The 27,339-nt window shown below is 53.0% G+C and overlaps 1 protein-coding gene across 1 annotated transcript in view; it reads left to right on the plus strand.

Annotated features, from left to right (window-relative positions):
- The window catches only part of ZAN (zonadhesin), a 48,783-nt gene extending 21,582 nt beyond the window's left edge, over window positions 1–27,201 (plus strand). The window contains exons 17-41 of the mRNA XM_060173429.1: window positions 674–798; window positions 935–1,080; window positions 2,106–2,249; window positions 2,498–2,605; window positions 2,684–2,853; window positions 3,013–3,218; window positions 5,301–5,442; window positions 6,140–6,387; window positions 6,486–6,666; window positions 6,981–7,092; window positions 9,679–9,770; window positions 11,604–11,780; window positions 12,285–12,493; window positions 12,566–12,710; window positions 13,309–13,556; window positions 13,627–13,788; window positions 13,879–14,003; window positions 14,725–15,011; window positions 17,510–17,721; window positions 17,962–18,103; window positions 22,921–23,168; window positions 24,150–24,279; window positions 25,711–25,885; window positions 25,989–26,156; window positions 26,446–27,201. Coding sequence (XP_060029412.1) covers window positions 674–798; window positions 935–1,080; window positions 2,106–2,249; window positions 2,498–2,605; window positions 2,684–2,853; window positions 3,013–3,218; window positions 5,301–5,442; window positions 6,140–6,387; window positions 6,486–6,666; window positions 6,981–7,092; window positions 9,679–9,770; window positions 11,604–11,780; window positions 12,285–12,493; window positions 12,566–12,710; window positions 13,309–13,556; window positions 13,627–13,788; window positions 13,879–14,003; window positions 14,725–15,011; window positions 17,510–17,721; window positions 17,962–18,103; window positions 22,921–23,168; window positions 24,150–24,279; window positions 25,711–25,885; window positions 25,989–26,156; window positions 26,446–26,767 — 4,424 coding nt within the window. The 3' untranslated portion in view covers window positions 26,768–27,201. The remainder of the gene's footprint in view (window positions 1–673; window positions 799–934; window positions 1,081–2,105; window positions 2,250–2,497; window positions 2,606–2,683; window positions 2,854–3,012; window positions 3,219–5,300; window positions 5,443–6,139; window positions 6,388–6,485; window positions 6,667–6,980; window positions 7,093–9,678; window positions 9,771–11,603; window positions 11,781–12,284; window positions 12,494–12,565; window positions 12,711–13,308; window positions 13,557–13,626; window positions 13,789–13,878; window positions 14,004–14,724; window positions 15,012–17,509; window positions 17,722–17,961; window positions 18,104–22,920; window positions 23,169–24,149; window positions 24,280–25,710; window positions 25,886–25,988; window positions 26,157–26,445) is intronic.
- The last annotated feature ends 138 nt before the right edge of the window (window positions 27,202–27,339 follow it).

A 27,339-nucleotide genomic window follows, 5' to 3' on the forward strand; every position in this document is an offset into this window, starting at 1 on the left:
TAAATAAATATTAAAAGAAAAAAAAGAAAACCATTATTTTGGGGGCCGGGCGGTAGCACAGTGGGTTAAGCACACATGGTGTAAAGCACAAGGACCAGCGTAAGTATTCCAATTCAAGCCCCGGCTCCCCACTTGTGGGGGGGGGGGCTGCTTCACAAGCAGTGAAGCAGGTCTGCAAGTGTCTGTCTTTCCTCCCCCCTCTCTGTCTTCCCATCCTCTCTCCATTTCTCTCTGTCCTATCCAATAACAGCAACAGTAATAACAATAATAATAATAACAACAACAATGATAAACAACAAGGGCAACAAAAAGGAAAAAATGGCCTCCAGGAGCAGTGGATTTGTAGTGCAGGCACCAAGCCCAGCAATAACCATGGAGGCAAAACAAAAACAAGCAAGCAAACAAAAAAAACATTAGTTTAGTTAGGATAGAAACAGTGGCATTATGAGAGGAAGATGAGACAAAGAGGAAGAGAGAGACACCTGCAGCCCAGCTCCACTGCTTGTGAAGTGTTCCCCCTGCAGGTGGGGAGCGAGGACTTGAACTCTGCTCCTTGTGTGCCACCACTTGGCCCCTAGGTAATGCATTCTCCCACAGTGCCTGGCATGGGCACCCCCATATGTGGGCTCTCAAGTGGACACCCCAGCCCTCCCTCTTCCCCCTCCGCCCCCAGAGCCGTTCTTCCGGGTGACGGTGAAGAACGAAGACCGTGGCCAGGTGGGCATATCTACCCTGAGCAAAGTCTATGTGACCCTGTCGGAGACCACCATCACCTTGCTCCGGGGCCGGCGCACGCTGGTATGCTCTCCACCCCCCACAAGGCTCTGGGCACCTGAGCGCACTGCAGAGGCCTCTGGGACTGCAGAGGAGAGGTCTCACAAGATATGGTGGGTCCACAGTGACCCCCCAGGTCCTTCTCTCCACCTCTGTCCAGGTTGGGGGACAGCAGGTGACCCTCCCTGCCGTGCCGTCCAAGGGAGTCTTCCTGGCCCCCAGCGGGCGCTTCGTGGAGCTGCAGACTAGGTTCGGCTTGCGGGTGAGATGGGATGGTGAGGAGCAGCTTTTTGTCAGTGTGCCCAGGTGAGGAGGCACCCCAGTCGGCAGCTGCACCCCCAGCACCCTGGTGAGGAGACAGGAGGGAGTGACTCTGGGCAGTGGGAGCCTGGAGTGTGCACGCAGTGCTCAGGGAGCATGTTGGAAGGACCCATTCACTGTAACTTTAGGGAGAAGTGGCTGCCTCTGTGGACAAGGGACAGGACGTTTGTTCAAACATGGGGGAGGCTCAGTGGGTAGAGTGCACACTCCTCAGCCTCAGTCTCCAGGCACGAGCTCCAAATCGGCACACAGCAGAGTGGGGCTCTGATCTCATGAAACCAAACCATCAGTCAAGCTAGTAAGGAAAAAAAAAAAAAAAAGGCCAGAGAGACAGCTCACAGATAGGGCATGTGTCTTGCTGTGTGCTCAGCCCAGGTTTAAGCCCTGGTACCACACAGGAGGTATTAGGGCCCTGGAGGGAGCTTTGATGCTATGGTCTTTCTCCATCCCTTTCTCTCTCTCTCACACACACACCCCCTCCCTCCCTCCTTCTCCCCCTCCCCGGCCCCCCTCCTGCATACCCAAAAATGTTGGCACAGGACTGGTGAAAATGTTCATGAGATAAAGCCTGGACTGGAGAGAGAGAGAGAGAGAGAGAGAGAGAGAGAAGAAAAAGAGAAGCCAGGTAGTGCAGTAGATACAGCATTGCTCTGAAGCAGGAGATCCTGAGTTTGGTCCGGGTCCCAGCATCACACGTGCCCGAGGGATGCTCTGCTTCTCTCTCGTCCCATCTTTCATGAGTACACAAATACATCTTCTTAAAAAAAAAAATCATTTAGAAAGAGTGAACAGCAAACACAAGAAGAACCTGGAAGGTTCCAGGGCCATTACACCAGAGGTCTGACTTGGGCTGAGGCTGCAGTGGGAGTACTCAGAGACCCCAGCGGCAGCTGGGAACTTCTGACACCTGTCATGGACCCTGGTCTGGAGCCTGCTTTGCACCCCCTCCCCACTGTGGGCTTGGCCCAGCCTGACGAGACACCTTCTCTGCACCTCTGCCCGGCCCCTAGCACCTACTCCAGCAAACTCTGTGGCTTCTGTGGCAACTACGATGGTGACAGCAGCAATGACGACCACAAGCCAGATGGCAGTCCTGCCAGGGACACCGAGGAGCTGGGCAACAGCTGGCAGATGGTGGAGGACGAGGATAAGGAGTGAGGGGGCAGTCCCGGAGCCCTGAGCCCCTGAATCCCCCACCCCTGTGGCCTCACCTCCATACCCACTCTGTCTCCCCACCTCATTCTGGGTCAAGTTCTCTGACTCCTCCTCTCCCTGCCTCTCCCTGCCTCCCTCCCTCAGCCCGCTGGGTGCTGGAATGTTCTCTCCACTAGGCTCAGCCAAGAGCTGAGACTGAACCCTCTTCTCCTGAGCCCTTCTTTTGGGGTGTGTGTGTCTTTCCCAGGTGCCAGAAAGAACAGGCGAGCCCCCCGTCTTGCGACTCCAGTTTGATAAACACCCTGTCTGGGCCGGCCATCTGTGAGGAGCTGGTGGACCCCCACGGAGTCTTCGAGTAGGAAAGAGGCTGGGCGAGGTTGGGAGGGTGGCTGTGGGGGCCCTGGACCCTGACCTGGTGGCCTCTTCCCTGTAGGACCTGCCTACCCCACGTGGCCACCACACCTTTCTTCAACAACTGCATGCTGGACATGTGCAGCTTCCAGGGCCAGCAGCAGGTGCTGTGTGGACACATGGCGGCCCTGACCGAGACGTGCCAGGAGGCAGGCTATGCTGTGAAGCCCTGGAGGAAGCCCCAATTCTGTGGTGAGTGTTGCCTCCCCATTTCCGCCTGGTGTCTGGGGACCCTGAGGACCCTCAGATGGAAACCTCCAGAGAGCCAAACCGAGGGGTCCCAGGCAGAGCAGGGGGTCACCAGACACCACCCCAGTCAGCCTACTCACTGCCTCTCCCTGCGGGCACCAGCCCTGCCCTGCCCACGTTACAGCCGCTACACACTGTGCGCCAAGCCGTGCCCCGAGACCTGCCATGCCAACTTCTCGGGCATGTCGTGCCAGGACCGCTGCGTGGAGGGCTGTGAGTGCGTGCCCGGCTACGTGCTCAGCGGTCTGCAGTGTGTGACCCGTGCCCAGTGTGGCTGCCTGGACCCCACCAGTGGCAGCTACTTCAAGGTGGGGGGAGGGGCTGGACCCTGGGGGGGTTAAGGGGCCTTCCCACTCGCGGCAAAGCCCCTGCTACTCTTTTTAGCCCCAATTCCCCTCTCTCTGCCTCTGCTTTTCATTCTTTCTTTTTCCTTCCCCCTTCTTTTCTTTTATATGACTCATTAACTTATTTTTATTTTTTGAAAGATTCTATTTATTTATGAGAAAAATAAGAGAGAAAGAACCAGACATCACTCTGGTACATTTCCTGCTTGAACTCAGAACCTCATGCTTGAGAGTTTAATGCTTTATCCACTGCACCAGCCCCCCGACCACAACTTATTTTTATATTAAGCGAGTATACATGCCCTTTTTAATGTTTGACTTTTTATTTTCAAATTTTTAAAATTTATTTTGGATAGAGACAGAGAAGTTGAGGGGCCAGGCAGTAGCACACCTGGTATAAGTACTTGCACTGCAGTGTGCAGGAGCCCAGGTTCAAGCCCCTGCAAGGGAGAAAGCTTCATGAGTGGTGAAGCAGGGCTGCAGGTGTCTCTTGGTCTCTTTACTTCTCTATCTCCTCCATCCCTCTCAATTTCTGTCTCTATTCAGTAATAAAAAATAAACAAAAATATTTGGAAAAAAAGAGAAATTGAGAGGGAAGGAGGAGACAGAGCAGAAATGAAAGACACCTGCAGCCCTGTTTCACTGCTGGTGAAGCTTACCCCCTGCAGCTGGGGGTCTTTACACATGGTAACACTGTTAAAGGTGCACAGTTGCCTGCCCCCAGGTACATACCATTTAAGATAGATCCCCGTGGCATGAAGCGCAAGGACCAGCGTAAGGATCCGGGTTCCAGCCTCTGGCTCCCTACCTGCAGGGGAGTTGCTTCACAAGCCGTGAAGCAGGTCTGCAGGTGTCTCTCTCCTCCTCTCTGTATTCCCCTCTTCTCTCCATTTCTCTCTGAAGCAGACAATAGTAACTACAACAGCAATAAAAAACAAGGGCAACAAAAGGGAAAATAAGTAATTTTTTTTAAAAAAAAGATAGGGGGTCAGGTGGTAGCACAGCGCGTTAAGCTCACGTGGCACAAAGTGCAAGGACCAGCATAAAGATCCCAGTTCGAGCCCCCAGCTCCCCACCTGTAAGGGAGTTGCTTCACAGGTGGTGAAGCAGGTCTGCAGGTGTCTTTCTCTCCCCCTCTCTGTCTTCCCCTCCTCTCTCCATTTCTCTTTGTCCTGTCCAACAATGAACGACATCAACAATAGCAATAATAACCACAACAAGGCTACAACAACAAGGGCAACAAAAGGGGGGTGGCCTCCAGGAGCAGCAGATTCATGGTGCAGGCACTGAGCCCCAGCAATAACCCTGGAGGCAAAAAAAAAGATACCCCCCCAAAAAAAAGATAGATCTCAAGATTTTCATGTCCTTTCTTTTAAACTTATTTTATTCATATTTTGGATAGAGACAGAAAATTGAGAGGGGTGGGGAGAGAAATTGTATGCTTCACCCCTAGTGAAGCTCCCCCCACCCCCCGCGAGTTAAGATCAGGGCCTTGAACCTGGGTCCTTGTGCACAGGAATGTGTGTACTCAACCAGGTGTGCCACCATCCAGCCTCTGCTTATTTATTTGTTTATGGAGAGAGAGAAGAAGGAGGAGGAGGATTGAGGAAGAGGAGGAGGAGGAGAGCGAGAGAACCAGAGCACAACGCTGGCACATGCAGTGCCAGGGATCAAACTCGGGGACCATATGCCCGAGTCCACATCTCCAGCCACTGCCCCACCTCCCGGGCTGCAGAGTCCTTTTCATTTTCTTTGCTGTTTGTTTGGGTTTTTGACCAAGGCGCTGCTCAGCTGTGGTATTATTAGGATTCCAAGCTGGGACACCGTGTGTGAGAGTGGAGCTGGGTGCTGCAGCCTGGCTGTCCCATTGTTTCAGAGAAAGAAGGAGGGAAGAGGGAGAGAGGAGCAACTCCTCCGAACCACTCATCTGTCCAAGGAGCCCTGCCCTGCCATGCCCTGCTCTGCCGCAGTGCATCCCATGGCGCTCGAACCCAGGGCCTCGCAAGCAGCAAGGGGCCTCTCTACTGAAGCGCTCCCTCCTGGCAGGTGGGGGAGCGGTGGCACACACCGGGCTGCACGCAGCTTTGCCTCTGCAAGCTGGGCGGCCAGATCAGCTGCATGGCCTGGAAGTGCCTCGCGCAGGAGACCTGCGCCCGCATGGAAGGCATCTACGGCTGCCACGCGCTGGGTGAGGGCTGGCCTGCAAGGGGGTGCGGGGGCGGGGCCAGCCCTGGGACTGGATGGGGATAGCGTAGGACCGGGCCGGGATAGGGTCAGCCCAGAAGTAGGGAGGGGCGCTTGCCGGGGCGGAGTCAACTGGGGAGTGGTATCTAGGGTAGCCGAGGAAGGGGAATCATCCTAGAGGTGGAGGCGGGATCTGCGGGGCGATCCTAGGGTGGGCGCGGGGAGCAGGGCCTGCGCAGGGCAGGATCAGCCCGGGCAACCAGGGGCAGGACTAACTGCGGCAGGATAGCCGGGGGCGGGACATGATCCAGCTGGGGGCGGGGCCATCCTAGGGGCGGGGATATCCAGGGACAGGGCCATGCCAAGTTTGGAGCTAACCCGGGGCGGGGATCACTGGCGGAGGGGCCATCCCAGGGGTCTGGCTAACTTGGAGGAGGGCTAACTGAGGGCGGGGCCAGCACAGGGGCGAGACTGTGTGGGGCGGGGCTATTGCGGGGGTGGGGCTATACAGGGCGGGACCATGCCAGGGGAGGGGTTAACTCGGGACGGGTTAGCAGGAGGCGGGGCTGACTCACAGGGGGAGGGGCGGGTCTCGGTGGGGGGCTTTTGGGGGGTTCAGCTGGAGCCATCCCGGGGGCAGGGCGCGGCGGGCGGGGCCTGCTGGGTATGGAGGCTCCCTACAGCTCCCGCCCTTCGCCCAGGCAGCGGCACCTGCACCGTGTCCGGTGACCCCCACTACCTGACATTCGACGGGGCGCTGCACCACTTCATGGGCACCTGCACCTACACGCTGACGCGGCTGTGCCGGGAGCGGGCACTGGAGAGCAGCTTCACCGTCAGCGCCACCAACGAGCTTCGCGGAGGCAACCTGGCGGCCTCGTACGTGCGGGCCGTGCACGTGGACGTGTTCAGCCTCCGCATCTCGCTCGTCAAGGGCCACAGGGTCGTGGTGCGTGTCCCCGGGGGTTCCCGCCGGCCGGGGGGGTGCGGGGGGCGCCCCGAGCCGGCGCCGGTGCCCACGGAGCCCCCGGTCCCGCTGTCCCGCAGCTGAACGGCAGCCGCGTGAGCCTGCCCGTGTGGCCGCTGGGCGGGCGCGTGGCCATCATGCCCAGCGGCTCCTTCACGCTACTCTACACCGACTTCGGGCTGCAGATCCGCTACGACGGCGGCCAGCTGGTGGAGGTGACCTTGCCCTCCTCCTACGCCGGCCGGCTCTGCGGGCTCTGCGGTGAGGGCCGGGCGCGGGCGGGCGGACCTGGGGGTCCTGGGATGATGCAGGTGCAGGAGTGGGGGTCAAGCGGGCGTCCAGGGGGTCCTAGGATGGTGCAGAGGGTCCTGGGGGTTCTGGGATGGTGTGGAGTGGGGGGTCAAGCGGGGGTGCTGGGTGTCCCAGGATGGTGGAGGAGCTGGGGGCTGGGGGGGCGCCAGTGGACCCAGGGATATTGGAGGAGCAGAAGGGGGGGCAGCGCTGGAGGTCCTGGGGCTGTAGGAGCTGGCTGGGGCACACAGGCCGCTGATGTTCGTGCCCCCCACCCCAACCAGGCAACTATAACAACGACAGCCTGGACGACAACCTGCAGCCAAGCAGTAAGCCAGCCAACAGCTCGGTCATCCTGGGAGCCTCCTGGAAGGTTCCAGAGTCCTCAGAAACCGGGTGAATGGGGGTGGGGGGCAGAGGAGGTGGGTGCCTATCTATACTCCTCCAGGGTTAGAGAGTCTGTCTGTCTGTCTCAGCCAGGGCTTCACCACTCTGAGCCATCTTTTCTGGAGAGAGACAGAGTTAGAGAAAGAGCTTCCCTGGGTGCTGTGGCTGCCAGGTCTTGCGTGTAACAAGGCAGTACACTGTCCAGCTGGGCTGTCTCGCCTGTCTTTGTTCTTTCTTTATCTTGGTTGTCATTATTATTATCACTATTGTTGTTATTTTTCGGTGCAGGGAGCCTGTCACACGCATGATTCCACAACCCCCAGGCTGATTTTTCTTAATTTTAAGAAAAAAAATTTTTTTTTAATATTTCAGTTTATTTTAATTTCTTTATTGGGGAATTAATGTTTCACATTCAACAGTAAATACAATAGTTTGTACATGTATAACATTCCCCAGTTTCCCATATAACAATACAACCCCCACTAGGTCCTCTGTCATCCTTCTTAGACCAGTATTCTCCCCACCCACCCACCCCCACTCCAGAGTCTTTTACTTTGGTGTGATACGCCAATTCCATTTCAGGATCTACTTGTGGGCTGTTTTGTTTTTTTTTTTTTCCGATCTTGTTTTTCAACTTCTGCCTGAGAGTGAGATCATCCCATATTCATCCTTCAGTTTCTGATTTATTTCACTTAACATCACTTTTTCAAGGTCCATCCAAGATCGGCTGAAAATGGTGAAGTCACCATTTTTTACAGCTGAGTAGTATTCCATTGTGTATATAGACCACAACTTGCTCAGCCACTCATCTGTTGTTGGACACCTGGGTTGCTTCCAGGTTTTGGCTATTATAAATTGTGCTGCCAAGAACATATGTGTACAAAGATCTTTTTGGATGGATATGTTGGGTTCCTTAGGATATATCCTCAGGAGAGGAATTACAGGATCATAGGGTAGGTCCATTTCTAGCCTTCTGAGAGTTCTCCAATCTTCTCCACAGAGGTTGGACCAATTGACATTCCCACCAGCAGTGTAGAAGGGTTCCTTTGACCCCACACCCTCTCCAACATTTGCTGCTGTTACCTTTTCTGATGTATGACATTCTCACAGGAGTGAAGTGGTATCTCCTTGTCTTGATTTGCATTTCTCTGACAATCAGAGACTTGGAGCATTTTTTCATGTGTTTCTCGGCCTTTTGGAGCTCTTCTGTGGTGAATATTCTTTCCAAGTCCTCCCCCCGTTTTTGGATGGGGTTATTTGTTGTCTTGTTGTTGAGTTTGGCAAGCTCTTTATATATGTTGATTATTAAACTCTTGTCTGATGTATGACATGTAAAGATCTTCTCCCATTCTGTGAGGGGTCTCTTGGTTTGGGTAGTGGTTTCTTTTGCTGTGGAAAAAATATTTTTCATAGAAGAATGGGGAGAGTGGTCCAGATATGTGGATAATTGGGCTCTCAAACATGAGGTCCCGAGTTCAGTCTCTGGTGTCACATGTCCCAGAGTGATGCTCTGGTTCTTTTTCTCTCTTCTCCTGTCTGTCTCATTAATAGATAAAATATTTAAATAAATGAATTGGGAGGTGCAGAGAGAGAGAGAGACAGAAAGGAAGAGGAATCACCGCACTACCCCACTATCCCACGGTGCTCCCCTGTAGTGCTGGGGCTCAGACTTGGGGCCTTGAGGAAGGCAAGGCTCTTGCTCTTCAGGTTCCAGGTCAGCTGTCTCTGGCCCTCTTTGAATATTATTATTATTATTTTATTATTATTATTATTTTGCCTCCAGGGTTACTGCTTGGGCTCGGTGCCTGCACTATGAATCCACGGCTTCTGGAGGCTATTTTTCCCCCTTTTGTTGCCCTTGTTGTTTATCATTGTTGTGGTTATTGTTGTTGCTGTCGTTGTTATTGGATAGGACAGAGAGAAATGGACAGAGGAGGAGAAGATAGAAAGAGGGAGACAGAGACCTGCTTCACCGCCTGTGCAGCAACACCCCTGTAGGTGGGGAGCCGGGGGCTTGAATGGGGATCCTTATGCCAGTCCTTGTGCTTCATGCCATGTGTGCTTAACCCACAGTGCTACCACCCAACCCCCAAATTTTATTATTTTTACTGCAGTGCTGTGGTAATGTGCCTGGGGGCACCTCTAAGCATCTTCTTTGGCCCATCATTCTAGTCTTCATTTTTTTTTTTTTTTTTTTTTTGGAGAAAGAGAAAAATTAGAGAGAAACCAAAGCATCACTTCACCATCCATGGAGCTTCCCCAGGGCTGTCCATGTGCCCCATGTGATGCCAGGGCTCAAATCCAGAGCTTCATGTAAAGCAAGACATGCATGCCCAGGCTTCTGGAATGTTGTCCTGACCTCTCCCACCTATGCCTGTTGGTGTCTCTCAGCTGAGTGTCTTTGGCCAAAGACCAAAGACCCCTCTTAGATGCCCCTTTCGCGTTCATCCTCCTTCCTTGCTGTTTGGTGAGTGTGTGTGTGTGTGTGTGTGTGTGTGTGTGTGTGTGTTGCCTGAACTCTCCTTCTTCCACTCCACTCTGGCTCCTGTGTGGAAGTGGTCCCTCCATCCTGAGTCCTCCTCCCTCCTTATTCAGCTGCTACACATCTGGAATTCCCCCCAGATGCTTGAAGATGGAGGAGGCAGAGCCCTGGAATGTGAGCTGCAGTATCCTGACAGACCCCAAGGGTAAGCCAGCTGCCCTGCTGGGCTGGAGGTCCCCCACCCACACCCAAGGCGGGAGACACAGGAGGGGGGCCAGCCATGGGGTGGTGGGCACGCAGTAGACTGAGAGACAGGAGCAAGAATGGAGACCCAGATGGAGACCCTGCAGGTGGGGAGCCAGAGCTGGAACCCATATCCTTGTGTTTGGAAATATGTGCACTTGACCAGGTGCACTACTGCCTGGCTTTCTGACCCTTTAGTGTTATTATTATTTTAAATTTCTTTTATTGGGAGATTAATGTTTTACAGTTGACAGTAAATACAATAGTTTGTACACGCATAACATTTCCCAGTTTTCCACATAATACAACCCCCAGTAGGCCCTCTGCTATCATATTCCAGGACCCGGACCTCAGAGTCTTTTACAATACATTATTATTATTACTATTACTATTATTTGCCTCCAGGGTTATCACTGGGCTTAGTGCCTGCACTACAAATCCACTGCTCCTGGAGGCCATTTTTTCCCCTTTTGTTGTCATTGTTGTTGTTACTGTTGTTGGATAGGACAGAGAGAAATCAAGAGAGGACAGAAAGACAGAGGGGGGAGAGAAAGACAGACACCTGCAGACCTGCTCTACCACTTGTGAAGCAACCCCCCTGCGGGTGGGGAGCCGGGGGCTTGAACCGGGATCCTTACACTGGTCCTTGCACTTCCTTCCATGTGGGCTTAACCCGTTGTGCTACCACCTGACCCCCTATTATTATTTTTTTAAAGATTTTATTTATTTATTAATGAGAAACATAGGAGGAGAAAGAACCAGATATCACTCTGGTACATGTGCTGCTGGGGATTGAACTCAGGACCTCATGCTTGAGAGTCTGATGCTTTATCCACTGCACCACCTCCCAGAGCACCTTATTTTTTAAAATTATTTTTTATTAATTTTATTTTTGAGAGAGAGAGACACATAGAAACACCAGAGCACTGCTCAGCTCTGGCTTATGGTGGTGTGGGGGATTGAACCTGGGACTTAGGAGCCTCAGGCATGAGAGTCTGTTTGCATAACGATTATGCTGTCTCCCCCGCCCCTATTATTCTTTTTTTTAAAGAATTTATTTATTTATTCATGAGAAAGATAGGAGGAGAGAGAAAGAACTAGACATCACTCTGGTACATGTGCTGCTGGGGATTGAACTCAGGACCTCATGCTTGAGGGTCTGATGCTTTATCCACTACGCCACCTCCTGGACCACTATTATTTTTATTTATATATATATATTTTTCCAAAACACTGCTCAGCTCTGGCTTATGGTGGTATGGGGAATTAAATCTGGGACTTCAAAGTCTCAGGCATGAAATTCTCTTTGCATAACCATTATGCTGTCTATTCTTGCCCCCTTCTCTCTCTATTTCCCCTCCCTTCTCAATTTCTCTCTGTCCTATCAAAAAAAAAAAAAAAAGGAAAAAAATGTCCCCTGGGATCAGTGGATTCCTGTGCAGTCACTGACACCCAACAATAACCCTGATGGTAATTAAAAAATAAAGGAAAGACACAATAAAAAGAAAGAAAGAAAGAAAGAAAACAAATCACAAAACGGAAACATCCAGCAGGTGTCTGTCTTTCTCTCCCCCTCTGTCTTCCCCTCCTCTCTCCATTTCTCTCTGTCCTATACGACAACGACATTAATGACTACAACAATAAAAAAGAACAAGAGCAACAAAAGGGAATAAATAAATAAATATTTTTTAAAAACTAGAAATGTCCAATCCCAGCCCCCCACCCCCTGGCAGCTGTCTGCTCCTGCTCCCTTCTGGAACTTCCTCTCCACCTGGCGCCCCCTCTCTGCCCACAGGACCCTTCGCGCAGTGCCACAAGGTGGTGCCCCTACAAGCCAGCCTGGCCAGCTGCCTGTATAGCCAGTGCAGCAGCAATGGCAGTGCCCAGACCCTCTGCCACTCCCTGCAGGCCTATGCGGCCCTGTGCGCCCAGGCTGGCCACGCCCCTACCTGGAGGAACAGCAGCTTCTGCCGTGAGCGCCCGCCCACCCCGACGCCCCAAGCCCTAGGTCCCACCCTTACTGCCCCTCCCTCTCCCCCAGGAAGCCTTCCTGCTTATTATTTTTCAATTACTTATTAGTGATTTAATAACGATTGCCAAAATTGTAAGAAAGGAGTGGTACAATTCCATAAACCACCAGAGTTCCGTGTCCTGTCCCCTCCACTGGAAACTTTGCTGTTTTTTTTATTTTAATTTTATTATTGGATAGAAACAGAGAAATTGAGAGGAGAGGGGGAGGTAGAGAGGGAGAAAGACAGAGACACACCTACAGCCCTGCTTCACTGCCCATGAAGCTTCACCCCTGCAGGTGGGGAGCCAGGGGCTGGAACCAGATCCTTGCACCTGCGGGCAACTAAGTGCACAGCCTGGCCCCTTCCCTTTTCAAGGCTGCATAGTATTCCAGGGTGGAGAGGAAATCCCCCTGTCGTGTCTATCTGGTTCCGCTCCCTCCCCCCACACATTGGTTTCCTTCCAGCTCTGAGGTGCCCACCGGGCAGTAAGTACAGCTCGTGTGCCAAGGCCTGCCCCCAAAACTGCCTGAGCGTGAGCGCCCCCCGCGAGTGCCCACATGACCTGCACTGCGTGGAGGGCTGCGAGTGTCAGAACGGCCACGTGCTTAGCGGCATCTCCTGCGTTCCCTTCGGCCAGTGCGGCTGCACGGACAAGCTGGGCTTCTACCACCCGGTGAGGGCCGGCTGGGGGGGGGGAAGGGGAGGGGCGGCGGGGTGCTGGGGCTCAGTCACTCGCACCGCGCAGGTCGGGGAAAGCTGGTACGCTGACCGAGAGTGCTCCTGGTTCTGCACCTGCTCCACGTCCAACAACATCTCGTGCTTCCACTCGGTGTGTTCCGGTACCCAGAGGTGCTGGGCCCTGGACGGATTGCTGCGCTGCCGGGAGGCAGGTGGGCGGGGGAGTGCGGAATGCTAGGAGCGGGATGGGGATGCAGGAGACTCCCGGGGTGAGGAGCAGGGGATCCATTGTGGGAGTCCTGCCACCTGTATGTGCAGCGGTGTAGGAGTGCAGGGTGCTTGTGGGGAGCAGGCTGGGGATGCTGGGTGCGGGGGTGGTGATGCACGGGGCGCCCTGGGGTGAGGGGCAGGAATTCGGGGGTCATGCAGCTTTCATGGGGGACATCGTGGGGGGGTGACGGGGGTTGTGTGGGGAGCGTGCAGGGCGGTTCTTGGGATGTCTTGCAGGGTGAAGATGGCACAGGGTAGAGGTGGGGCAGGGCGTTGTGGATGGCATAGGGTGTGTGGGGCGCTGGGTGCTGTGGTGGTAGTGGCACAGGGGTGGGGGCCAGAGCAGGGGTGCCCATTACAGAGGATGGCTTCCGGCCACCAACTCCCTGTGTGGTGCTGGGGGTGGAACTCAGGGACTCCCCTCCGCCCCCCACCCTGCGTGGCAGCAGGGCTCTGTACCCCCTCACCCTCTCCCCAGCCCCCCAGGAGCCTTCTCACTTGGAGGCCTCCCCGCCCCACCGCACTATCCCCGGCCCCCAGGTGTGGGCATGTGCTACGTCTCAGAAGCACAGCAGTACGTGAGCTTTGACGGCAGCTCCCACAGCTTCGGGGACAACTGCAGCTATGTTCTGGCCAAGGTGTGCCAACCCGGCACAGACCTGCCCTTCTTCAAGGTCAGCGCCACCAACGGGCCAGGGGACGGCCACGACGCCCGGCTCACCCCCCAGCACGTCAGTGTCCTCATCTTCAACTCCCAGATCACCCTGAAAAAGGACCATCAAGTGTGGGTGAGCGCGGGGAGGTGGGGGCACCCACTGGAGCGGCCCAGCTCCCCACTCAGCACCTTCCCTCCCGTAGCTCAACGCCTCCCGGACCTCCCTGCCCGTCTCCGGAGTGATCCCCGGGCTCCGCATCACGTCCAGTGACGCCTACACGGTGCTGGACATCTACAACGGTGTTCTGGTCAAGTTCGACGGCACCCACCTGGCCATTGAGCTGCCCCGTTCCTATTACGGGAAAGTGAGACGCCCCAGGGTCTCCGCCTCGGGTGGGGGGCGGGCACCCCCCACGGAGGAGGACCACCTGGCCTGTGCCCCCACTGCCACCTAGGTCTGTGGGCTGTGCGGGAACTTCAACGGCGAGGATGATGATGAGCGCTTGATGCCCAATGACCAGCAGGCGCAGAGTGACGGCGAGTTCCTGCAGAGCTGGCAGGACCAGGAGCTTAGCCCCCAGTAAACCCCCCAGAACCACCCGGGGGAGTCTGGACCGCACCCTCCACGGGGGGGGGGGGGCGGAGGGTGTGTGTGTGTGTGGGGGTTCTCCAGGGGCCGCCACAGCCTCTTGGGCTGATGTGAAAGTCCCCCGACGGCTTCTGTCCCTCTTTTTGAATATTTTTAAGTTATAGAGACACAGAAGTGTGCTCACCTGGTTAAGCACACATATCACAGTGCTCAAAGACTCAGGTTCAAGCCCCTGGCCCCTGCCTTCAGGGGGGAAGCTTCATGAATGGTGAAGCAGAGCTGTGGGTCTCTTTCTCTCTCTCTGCCTATCAAGCGTGCATAGTATGAAGCACAAGGACCCGGGTTCGAGCACCCAGCTCCCCACTTGCAGGGGAGCGGGTCTGCAGATGCCTCTCTTTCTCTTACCCCTCTCTATCTTCTCCTCTTTCAATTTCTCTCTTTCCTATCCAATAAAGTGAAGAAAGAAAAAAAAAAAAAAGGCTGCCAGGAGCAGTGGATTCATAGTGCTGGTACCAATCCCCAGCGATAACGCTGAAGGCAAATAATAAATAAATAATAGTAACAACAAAAAAATGAATTAGAGAAAGAAGTGGACGACTGCCCAGGGCTCAGATGGAGTGGTGTCCAGAATTTGGGGAGCACCAAGCCCCGCTCCAACTGGTCAGGGTGAGGGCTGCATCTCTCTGATGCCCCTCCCCCATTTCCTTCCCAGCTGCCACAGAGAGGGGGCCAAGGCTGCCCCGGAGGAGCTGGAGACCAACTGCCGGGTGGCCGACCTGTCACGGGCACAGGAGCAGTGCCTGGAGGCCTTCCGCGTGCCCATGTGGGCGGCCTGCGCCATGCGCACCAGCCTCAAACCTTTCCTGCAGCACTGTGCCCACAGCCTCTGTGAGTTCGGGGGGCTGAGCCAGCCGCTATGCAAGACCCTGCAGGACTTTGCCTCCGCCTGCCAGGCCCAGGGACTCCGGCCCCCCATCTGGAGGAACAGCAGCTTCTGCCGTGAGTGTTCCCCTCAGACTGCTCCGTGTCCCACTTCCCTCTTCCCCTATCTGGCAATTCTTGTCTGCTCACATCTCTGTCTCTGCTGGGGACTGTCTACAGGGCCTCCCAGCCAAGTGGGGTCCTGACTCCCTGGACACCTGCCCCCCACTTCTCCTTAATTTTATTTAGTTGTTACTTATTGGATAGATACAGAGAAATCGAGAGGGAAGGGAGAGATAGGGAGAGAGAGGCAGAGAGACACCTGCAGCACTGCTTCACCACAAGTGAAACGTCCCCCCCACAGGTAGGGAGCAGGGCCTTGAACCCTTGTCCTTGTGCATGATGATATGTGTGCTTAACCACCTGGCCCTTTCTAAGTCCTCTTTTAAAACTGTTTTCTTGATTTCTTCATTTATTGGCCAGAAACAGACAGAAATTGAGAGGGGAGAGGGAGATAGAGAATGAGCGAGAAAGAATGACACCAGCAGACCTGCTTCACTGTTTGTGAAGCTTCCCCCATGCAGGTGAGAAAGCAGGGGCTTGAACACAGGCCCTTGCGCTGTGTAACCTGTGTCCTCTCCTGGGTATGCCACTGCCCACCTGCCCCAGGACCATGTTCTGGACAGAGGCATAGCACCTCACCCCCTGCTCAACCGCATCCCCAACACTGTCCCTGTGAGCACTGCTGGGGAACAGCTGGGTTGTTTGTTTGTTTTGTTTCTGTTTTTGCCTCCAGGGTTATTGCTGGGGCTTGGTGTCTGAACAACGAATCCACTGCTCCTGGAGGCCATTTTTTCCATTTTTTATTATTGTTGTTGTTGTTGTTGGATAGGACTGAGTAATCGAGAGATGAGGGGAAGACAGAGGGGGAGAGAAAGATAGACACCTGCAGACCTACTTTACCACTTGGGAAGCGACCCCCCTGCAGGTGGAGAGCCAGGGGCTCGAACCAGGATCCTTATGCCAGTCCTTGTACTCTGCGCCATGTGCGCTTAACCCAGTGGTCACCATCCAACCCCACAACTGCTGTTTCTATACCTGCCCGCTGGATGGTTGGCGTTAGTTGACTTACCTCCGTCTGCCAACTGTCATTCACTCCCTGCCTTACCTCATTCTCCTAATCACCTCCAGCCCCATCCATCTTGTCCCAGAGGACACAAAACCACCTTTTGTAATGGCAGAGTGGTGTCCCAGGGGTAACAGCCCATAATCTTATTTACCAACGGGCATGTGGGCTGACCCCACGCCCGGGCCTCTGTGAGCTTCCTGAGTGAGTGTGTTCACATCTTCAGACAAACTCATTCTCGTGTCTCTAAGGACCCGGAGGGCCATGCTGGTGCCTTCTTTCCTTGCGACCTGGAGTCAGGGTGGCCCCTACTCTTGCATGTTTGCAGAGTGAATGCAGAGAGGGGGAAGGGGCTGGACATTGGCGCACCCAGTAGATGCACATGTTACAGTGCACAAGGACCCGGGTTCAAGGCCCCAGCCTGTGGGGAAGGGGTAAGTTTCACAAGCAGTGAAGCAGAGCTTCAGGTGTCTCTCTGTCTCTCACTTCTCTTCCCCTCTCAATTTCTTTCTGTCCTACCAAATATAATAGAGAAAGGGAAATAAAGGAAAAAATGGCTGCTGGAAATGGTGGGTTCGCAGTGCTGGCAATATGGTAATAAAAAAAAATTAGGGGGTCGGGCAGTAGCGCAGCAGGTTAAGCACACATGGCGCGAAGTGCAAGGACTGGCATAAGGATTCTGGTTCAAGCCCCCAGCTCCCCACCTGCAGGGGAGTCACTTACTTCACAGGTGGTGAAGCAGGTCCTCTGGTGTCTATCTTTCTCTCCCCCTCTCCGTCTTCCCCTCTTCTCTCCATTTCTTTTTTAAAATATATTTTCCCTTTTGTTGCCCTTGTTGTTTTTCATTGTTGTTATTGATGTCATTGTTGTTAGATAAGACAGAGAAAAAGGGAAACCAGAGAGGGGGAGAGAAAGATAGGCACCTGCAGACCTGCTTCACCGCCTGTGAAGCGACTCCCCTGAAGGTGGGGAGTCAGGGGCTCCAACCAGGATCCTTATGCCAGGCCTTGCGCTTTGCACGTGCACTTAACCCACTGCGCTACCACCCAACTCCCTTCCTCTCTCCATTTCTCTCTGTCTTATCCAACAATGACAACATCAATAACAACAACAATAACTACAACAAAAAAATTTTAAAGCGTAATAATAAGGGCCAGGTGGTTACAGACCTGGCTGAGAACATGTTACATTGTGCAAGAATGCAGGTTCGAACCCCAGTCCCCATCTGTAAGGGGAAAGCTTCACAAGTGATGAAACAGGGCTGTGGGTGTCTGTCTCTCTGTCTCTCTTCCTCTCTAACTCTCCCCCTCTCAATTTCTGGCTGTCTCTATCCAATAAATAAATAAAGATAATGAAAGGAAATTTTAATAATACAGAGAGCCACCTCTGGCCACTCATCCCACCCGCCCCTGCCCAAGGGCCCCTTCTCATGCCTCTCTCCTGCCCCCAGCTCTGGATTGCCCAGCCCACAGCAGCTACAGCACCTGCCTGGCCCCCTGCCCACCCTCCTGCGGGAACCTGGAGGGCCAGTGCCCGGGCAGCCCCACGCCCACAGCCTGCCAGGAGGGCTGTGCCTGCCAGCCGGGCTTCGTGCTCAGCGGACAGCAGTGTGTGCCCCAGAGCCAGTGTGACTGCAGTGGTGACCAGGGTGGCACCATCGCTGTGAGTGGGGCTGTGGGGGGCTCCCAATAACAGGTGGGGCCCAGGCACCCTGGCGCCTCCATTTCTCCACCTGTCAGCTGGGTTCCTTCCTTGGCCCCCACTGTGGAGGGGAGTGCCGGGGTCCCATTGGCCCGGTCCTGAGGCAAGGGAGAGGGACCCTGAGGCAAGGGAGAGAGACCCTGAGGCAAGGGAGAGGGACCCTGAGGCCCTCCCTTGTTCATTCTCATGCGCTGCCCACAGGTGGGAGAGACCTGGCTGTCAAGCAACTGCTCTCAGAGCTGTGTGTGCACCGCGGGCACCATCCAGTGCCGGCCCTTCAGCTGCCCCCTTGGCTCCTTCTGCCAGGCCAGCGCTCAGGGCAACGGCAGCTGTGTCTCCAGAAGTAAGGAGGCGACTGGGGCCATCCCCCTGCCACACGCTCGCTCTAAGGGGCCGGGTAGGCGGTGCTTGAGGACCCGGGTTCAAGCCCCTGCTCCCTGCCTACTGGGGAGGGAGCTTCATGAGCGGTGGGGCAGGGCTGCAGATATCTCTGTCTCTCCTCTTGGCTGATAGTGGTGCAGAGAACTGAACCTGGGACTTTGGAGCCTCGGGCACAAAGCTTTTTGCATCACCGTTATGCTATCTGCCCCCACCCTCTCTCCTTCTGTATCTTCCCTTTCACATTCTCTCTGTCCTGTCAAAATAAGATTAGAGGACAGGATGCTGAACAGTCAAGGAGGTGGCCTGACAGGTGCAGTGCGGTGCAGGCCTTGCACACGTGGGAACCTGGGTTCAAGCTTCAGCACCACAAGAGGCCGAACAATGCTGTTCTTTGTCTCTGCCTCTCTTAAAAGAGTGGAAAAGAGACAAGAGAGATACCTGCCGCACTACTTCGCTGCTTGTGGGAATCGGGTTTGAGCCCAGGTCCCTGCACACTGTAACCTGTGTAATCAACTGAGTGTACCGCTGCCTGGCCTCATCTCAGATTATCTAAATTATTTTATTTATTTATTATTTTACCAGAGCACTGCTCAGTTCTGGCTTGCGGTGGTGCTGGGACTTGAACTTGGGACCTTGGAGCCTTCGGCATGATGGTCTTTTAGCATAACCATTAGGCTATTCTCCCACCCTTGTTGATTACTTTTGAGAGCATTGTGCACAATTCAGAGGAAGAGAGAAACAGAGACGGAAAGAGAGAGAAGAGCCAAAGGCCCACTCTGATATACGCAGCGTCAGGGGCTGAACCAGGAGCCTTAGGCATGAAATGCCAGAGCCCTAATAGTCAAGCTGCTTCCTTGTCTGCTTGCATGTGCTTGCGTGCTCTCTCGCTCTCTCTCTCTCTCTATCTAAGTAGTGCGATGTTACTTTATCTTTATTTTGACATGCCAGTGCCTTTTCCTGGTGGGCTCTTTCTCTTTTCTTTACATCTATTTATTTTTTCTTTTGCACGGCTCAGCTCTGGTTTACGGTGGTGCTGGGGACTGAAGCTGGGAGTAAAGAGCCTCAGGCATCAAAGTTGTTTTGCAGAACCATTATGCTGTCTTCCCTAGTGTCTTTTCTCTTTTTTTTTTTTAATTTTAAAAAATATTTATTTTCCCTTTTTGTTGCCCTTGTTTTTTTATTGTAGTTATTATTATTCTAATTGTCATCATTGTTGGATAGGATAGAGAGAAATGGAGAGAGGAGGGGAAGACAGAGAGGGGGAGAGAAAGATAGACACCTGCAGACCTGCTTCACTGCTTCTGAATCAACTCCCCTGCAGGTGGGGAGCCTGGGGCTCAAACCAGGATCCTTATGCTGGTCCTTGCACTTTGTGCCACGTGCGCTTAACCCGCTGTGCTACCCCCAGACTCCCTCTTTTCTCTCTCTCTTTTTTTTTTTATAATTTATTTCTTTATTGGGGAATTAATGCTTTACATTCAACAGTAAATACAATAGTTTGTACATGCATAACATTCCCCAGATTCCCATTTAACAATACAACCCCCACTACGTCATTCATCATCTTTCATGGACCTGTATTCTCCCCACCCACCCACCCACCCCAGAGTCTTTTACTTTGGTGCAATACTCCAATTCCATTTCAGGTTCGACTTTTGTTTTCTTTTCTGATCTTGTTTTTCAACTTCTGCCTGAGAGTGAGATCAGCCCATATTCATCCTTCTGTTTCTGACGTATTTCACTCGACATGATTTTTTCAAGGTCCATCCAAGACCGGCTGAAAATGGTGAAGTCACCATTTTTTACAGCTGAGTAGTATTCCATTGTGTCTATATACCACAACTTGCTTAGCCACTCATCTGTTGTTGGACACCTGGGTTGCTTCCAGGTTTTGGCTATTACAAATTGTGCTGCCAAGAACATATGTGTACACAGATCTTTTTGGATGGATGTGTTGGGTTCCTTAGGATATATCCCCAGGAGGGGAATTGCAGGGTCAAAGGGTAGGTCCATTTCTAGCCTTCTGAGAGTTCTCCAGACTGTTCTTCACAGAGGTTGGACCAATTGACATTCCCACCAGCAGTGCAGGAGGGTTCCTTTGACCCCACACCCTCTCCAGCATTTGCTGCTGTTACCTGTTCTGATGTATGACATTCTCACAGGAGTGAAGTGATATCTCATTGTTGTCTTGATTTGCGTTTCTCTGACAATCAGAGACTAGGAGCATTTTTTCATGTGTTTCTCAGCCTTTTGGATCTCTTCTGTGGTGAATATTCTGTCCAAGTTCTCCCCCCATTTTTGGATGGGGTTATTGTTGTCTTGTTGTTGAGTCTGGCAAGCTCTTTATATATGTTGGTTATTAAACTCTTATCTGACGTATGGCATGTAAAGATCTTCTCCCATTCTGTGAGGGGTCTCTTGGTTTTGGTAGTGGTTTCTTTTGCTGTGAAGAAGCTTTTTAATTTGATGTAGTCCCATAGGTTTATACTTGCCTTAGTCTTCCTTGTAATTGGATTCGTTTCATTGAAAATGTCTTTAAAATTTATGCGGAAAAAAGTTCTGCCAATATTTTCCTCTAAGTATCTGATAGTTTCTGGTCTAACATCCAAGTCCTTGATCCACTTGGAATTTACTTTTGTATTTGGTGAAATACAGTGATTCAGTTTCATTCTTTTGCATGTTTCAACCCATTGTTTCCAACACCATTTGTTGAAGAGACTCTGCTTTCCCCATGTAATAGTCTGGGCCCCTTTGTCAAAGATTAGATGTCCATAGGTGTGGGGCCTCATTTCTGGGCTCTCAATTCTATTCCACTGGTCAGTGTGTCTATTCATGTTCCAGTACCAAGCAGTTTTGATGACAATGGCCCTATAATACAGTTTGAGATCTGGGAGTGTGATGCCTCCAATTCTGTTCTTTTTTCTCAAGATTGTTTTGGCAATTCTAGGTCTTTTCTGGTTCCAGATAAACATTTGTAGCATTTGTTCTCTTCTCCTAAAAAATGTGCTTGGGATCTTGACGGGGATAGCATTAAATTTGTAGATAGCTCTGGGTAATATATTCATTTTGATGATGTTAATTCTTCCAACCCATGAACATGGAATATCTTTCCACTTCTTTGTGTCTTTTTCAATTTCTTTGAGTAGTGACTCATAATTTTCAGTATACAAGTCTTTCACTTCTTTGGTTAGGTTTACTCCTAGATATTTTATTGTTTTTGTTGCTATAGGAAAAGGAACTGATTTCTGGATTTCAATTTCTCCTAACTTACTGTTTGCATAGAGGAATGCCACTGACTTTTGAATGTTAATTTTGTAGCCTGACAGCTTACTGTATTGCCTGATGATTTCCAAAAGCTTCTTGCTGGATTCCTTAGGTTTTTCCATGTATACTATCATGTCATCTGCAAATAAGGAGAGTTTGACTTCTTCTCTTCCAATCTGTATGCCTTTAATTCCTTGCTCCTGCCTGATTGCTATGGCAAGAACTTCAAACTATGTTGAATAATAATGGTGATAGTGGGCAGCCCTGTCTAGTACCTGATATGAGGGGAAATGCTTCCAGTTTTTCACCATTGAGTATGATGTTGGCTGTAGGTTTGCTCCACTATCTTCAGGAATTTTCCATCTATTCCCATTTTTTGTAGTGTTTTGATCATAAAGGGATGTTGTATTTTGTCAAAGGCTTTCTCTGCATCTATTGATATGACCATGTGGTTTTTGGTCTTGCTTTTGTTGATGTGGTGAATCACATTGATTGATTTACGTATATTAAACCAACCTTGCATGCCTGGGATAAACCCCACTTGGTCATGATGGACAATCTTTTTGATATACTGCTGTATCCGGTTGGCTAGAATTTTGTTCAATATTTTTGCATCTATGTTCATCAGAGATATTGGTCTGTAGTTTTCTTTTTTGGTTGTGTCCCTGTCTGCTTTTGGTATCAGAGTGATGTTGGCTTCATAGAGGCTGGCAGGGAGTATTCCAGTGTCTTCAATCTTCTGGAAGACTTTTAAAAGTAGAGGTATTAGTTCTTCTTTGAAAGTTTTGTAGAATTCATTTGTAAAACCATCTTGTCCAGGACTTTTATTTTTGGGAAGATTTTTTATAACTGTTTCAATTTCATTAGCTGTGATGGGCCTGTTCATGTTATCCACTTCCTCTTTACTTAGTTTTGGAAGTTGGTAGGTATCTAGGAAATCATTCATTTCTTCCAGGTTCTCTATCTTTTCTCTTTTTTTAAGAGAGAGGCAGAGGGGAGCCACCACAGCGCCTGTCCCACGTGACACTCCCACGTGGTGGCAGGGACTGCAACCCTGGTCCTCACACAGCGTGGTAGAGTGCTATTTCCTGGTCTGTAAAAACCCTTTTAAAATGAGTGAGGGGCCAGGGGTGGCGCACCCAGTTGACTCCCCACCTGCAGGGGGGACACTTCACAAGTGGAGAAGCAAGACTGCAGGTGTTTCTCTCTTTCCCTATCTTCCACTCCTCTCAATTTCTCTCTGTCTCTACCAGATAAAATAAAAAGGGGGAGGGGTGAGAAAAATTAGCTTCCAGGAGCGGTGGATTCAAAGCATCAAGTCCCAGCAATAACCCTGGTAGCAATAAAAACAATATATATATCACGAGGGATTATAACATAATGAAGTTCCATTATGTGTGAGAGGCAAGGAAGGGGTTTTCCCCTGGGTAGGGTGGGGGTGCGGCCCAGGCTGAGAGGAGGGCTGGGTTGTGTGCGGGCTGGCTCCCTCTCAGCGCGGGCTCCCCCTGGTGGCAGAGTCGGAGCGGTGCACCGTGTACGGGGACCCCTTATATGTCACCTTCGACGGTACCTCCTACAACTTCCACGGCCGCCTGACCTACACCATGGTGACCACCGTGCAGCCGCTGCCTGCGGGGCTGGAACCCGTAGAGGTGCTGGGCCGGAACAAGCTCCGCGGCCTCAGGGAAAAGGTGCATCTGCAAGAGGTCATCGTCAAGGTCTATGGCTACCTGCTCCATATGATGCCTCAGTCTAGGCTGCTGGTGAGCAGGGCGAGACTGGACTGGGCCGGGACGGGGGGCGGGGTCCGGGTAAGCATTGAGTGGGGCCAGAGGGGAGCGGGGCCTGAATGGGGCGTGGTCTCGCTGGCAGGGGCGTGGCTTTGACCGGAACAGAGCAGAGCAGGGAACGGGCCTGGGCAGGGAGGGGCTGGCCCAGCAGGACGCTAAGGGTGCCGGGGGCGGGGCCCTATGCGTGCTGGAGGTGGAGCTTAGCGGAGGGCGGGGTCTATGTGGGCTGTGAAGGGGCGGGGCCTGATGTGGGCGTGGCCTGAATGGGCGCAGGGCTTTCAGGTCAAGGGCAGGTGTGGCCGGTGTGAGCCTCTGTTCAGGATCAGGAGGCCATGAAAAATGAATGCCTGAGACGGTAGAACAGTGGCTAGATCTCTGGACTCTCAGGCATGATGTCCCGAGTTCCATTCCTGGCATGGCATGTGCCAGAATGGGGCTCTGGTTATCTCGTGTGAAAAAAAAAATAAGTGATCTGGGAGGAGGCTCTGTACCTAGAGCTCACACCTTACTGTTTGAGTCTCTGGTTTCATCCCTCTGTTCCCCTCCACCACATTGGAGCACCATGCACACCACCCAGGGAGCGCCATGGAGGATGAAGCAGGGCTGTGAGGTCTCTCCTCTCTCAGCACTATACACAGCACCCTGGGAGCCCCATGGATGGGTCTCTCCCTTTCTGTTTTCTCTCTCCCTGTGTCTCTTCCTCGCTGTCTCTTCAAAAATGTAAAATGAGGGCCAGCAAAATAACTCAACTGGATGGTGCCCTGCTTTTGCCATGTGCACAACCCAGCTCCCACCACACTGAAGGAAGCCTCAATGCTTTGCCTTCTTGGGGGGTAGGTGGTGGTGTACCCAATTAAGCATATGTTCCCATGTGCAAGGACCCAGGTTCAGCCCCCCAGTGCCCACCTGTAGGGGGGGCTTTGTGAGCCTCCCTCATCTCTGTCTCTGCTACAGGTCAATGGGGAGAATACTAATATCCCCTTCCAGCCAAGTGACCAGCTACAGGTGACTCTGCGTGGCCAGCGCCTGTACCTGACCACCGACTTCCAGCTGGCTATCAGTTTTGGTGATGAGCACAATTCAGGTAGCTGGGGTGGGGCAAGAAGTGGGAGGGGTTGGGGAGGAGGCTTACCGGGTTGGATACCCACCCTGCCGTATACACAGAGCCCAGTTTCAAGCCCCAGCACCACATGGGAATCCCACAGCACCAGGGGAGGCTCTGATCCTGTGGTGTCTCTCCTTCTCTGCCCATATTTATTTATCTGAGTGAAAAAGTTGGCCCAGAGCAGTGAAGTCACTCATGCACAAAACCCTGGGGAGTAAAAGAGATGTTTCTGGGAAGGGGAAAGCCCATCTTCGGTGGGATTTTGCATATTGGGGTGGGAACTCCCCACAACTTCAGGGAAAGACACAGGAGGAGGTGGAAGAGAGGGACGAAACCGTGTCGGTTTTTCACGTGGTGCCACACACGTTTTTTGATGCCACCGAGCTATTTTCCAGTCCAGTTTTTAAACTTTATCTTAATTTTCATCTTTGTCTTTTGATAGGAATGAAAGAAATTGAGAGGGAAGGGTAAGATAGAGGGAAAGAGTAAGATACCTGCAGCCCTGCTTCACCACTCCTGAGGCTTTCCCCCTGCAGATGGGAACCAGGGCTTTGAACCCAGGCCCTTGTGCATGGTAAAGTGTGTGGCCAACCGGATGTACCACCACGACGTCTCATCCATCCCCAGTTTTAAAATATTTTTCCCCAGGGGTGTTGGAGAGATTGGATAAAAACAGAAAAGAGATTGGTGTAAGAAAGAGACCCCACAGCCCTCCCCTCCCCCCCCCATGGGGCTCCCTGAGTGCTGTCCATGGTGCTGAGAGAGGAGAGAGTCCACATCCCTGCTCCACCATCCATGGGGCTCCCTGGGTGCTGTCCATGGTGCTGAGAGAGGAGAGAGTCCACATCCCTGCTCCACCATCCGTGGGGCTCCCTGGGTGCTGTCCATGGTACTAAGAGAGGAGAGACCCTCACAGCCCTGCTCCACCATCCATGGGGCTCCCTGGGTGCTGTCCATGGTGCTGAGAGAGGAGAGAGTCCACATCCCTGCTCCACCATCCATGGGGCTCCCTGGGTGCTGTCCATGGTGCTGAGAGAGGAGAGAGTCCACATCCCTGCTCCACCATCCATGGGGCTCCCTGGGTGCTGTCCATGGTGCTGAGAGAGGAGAGAGTCCACATCCCTGCTCCACCATCCATGGGGCTCCCTGGGTGCTGTCCATGGTGCTGAGAGAGGAGAGAGTCCTCATCTCTGTCCACCATCCATGGGACTCCCTGGGTGCTGTCCATGGTGCTGAGAGGAGAGAGACCCTCACAGCCCTGCCCCACACTCCATGGAGGTCCCTGGGTGCTGTGCATTGGTCCTGAGGCCCAAACCCAGGGCCTCACTCGTGGAAGACAGGACCTCTGCTGTGAGTTGCCCTCCCCCCATCCTGGCCCCAGGGTTCATGGGCTGACTCCCTACCCCACAGTCATCTACCTGCCCAGCGTGTACCAGGGGCTCGTTCGAGGCCTGTGTGGGAACTTCGATGGGGACAAGACCAACGACTTCATGCTGCCCGACGGCCACGTTGTCAGTGACGCTGTCCTCTTCTGCAACAGCTGGGTGGTCACGGAGTCAAAGGAGCATCAGAGTCGCTTCAGGAGGTGAGGAGCCAGGCTGGGGTGGGGTGGGAACACCCATTCTCCCTCCTGGCCCAGTGCTTGGCTGAGCTGCCAGCACCTGCCTTCACTTGCCACTCTGCCCCAGGTCCCTCCCAGAGGAGACGTTCATGGAGGACCTGGGCTTCCACGTGTCCCGGTGCAGCGGCAAGCAGTTGGCCAGTGTCAGCGGCTTCCAGGCGTGTGGGGTGCTGGCTGACCCCAGAGGGCCCTTTACTGCCTGCCACCCACGAATGGCCCCAGAGCCCTTCCAGGAGTGAGTTGCCCACACCCGTGCCCTACCACCTGCTTCTGGGGTCTCCTGACCCTCACACTCATTCCTGACACCCCACTCTCACCTCCTGACACACACACTCACCTCCTGACACCTTATTTTCACCTCCTGACACACAGACACTCACCTCTGACACCCCATACTCACTTCCTCTCTCTCACACAAACACACACTGAAACCTGGCCTCCTTTCTGTTGGCCTTCCTAGCTCTTTGGGGGTAGGGGGTTCCTTCCTCCTCCTCTGACAGCCCTCCACTGCCCCCGCCCCGCAGGCACTGCATGTTTCAACTGTGTGCCATCCCAGACCCAGAGCAGCAGGAGTCACTGCGCTGCCAGGCTCTCAGCGCCTACGCCTCCATCTGCCAGGAGACGGGCACCACCCTGAGCGGCTGGCGGGACCACACCCAGTGCAGTGAGGCAGCCTCCCCTGCCCTCCCCACCCTGCTCTGCCCTGGCCCCCCATCCAACTCCCATCTGTCAGCCTCCCCTCTCCTCCCCACCATGGCTGCACCCCCAACTCCTCTGAAGATCACTACTAAAAAAAAAAAAAACAACTTTTTTTTTGTTTTCTTTTTTGCTTTGTTTTGTAATTAATTTTTTTTGCCACCAGGGTTATCATTGGGGCTCTGTCCTGTCACTATGAATCCACCACTCCCGACAGCCTTTTTTTTTTTTTTTCTATTTTATGTGATAGAGACAAAGAGAAACTGAGAGGGGTGGAAACAGAGAGACACCTGCAGACCTGCTTCACTGCTCTTGAAGCTCCCTCCCCTGCAGGTGGGGACTGGGGCTCAACCCGAGTCCTTGAACCTGGTAATGTGTGTGCTTTACTTGGTGGGCTACTGCCCAGCCCCCCCCAATCAATCTGTTTAAAATAGGGCCCAGGAGCTAGTGCAGTGTCCATGCTCAATACCCCACACTTGCAAGCCCTGTGTCTCCTTCCTGAATTCCATCTCCAGCATCACCAGTCACCAGAGCTGTCAAAAATTAAAAATAAGATTAAAAAGGAGTCTGGTAGTAGCACAGCAGGTTAAGCGCACATGGCACAAAGCAAACGGACCAGTGTAAGGATCCCAGTTCGAGCCCCCGGCTCCCCACCTGCGGGGGAATCACTTCATAGGCTGTGAAGCAGGTCTGCAGGTGTCTATCTTTCTCTCCCCCTGTCT

Source organism: Erinaceus europaeus, chromosome 15, assembly GCF_950295315.1.
Source record: "Erinaceus europaeus chromosome 15, mEriEur2.1, whole genome shotgun sequence".
NCBI classification, from domain to species: domain Eukaryota; kingdom Metazoa; phylum Chordata; class Mammalia; order Eulipotyphla; family Erinaceidae; genus Erinaceus; species Erinaceus europaeus.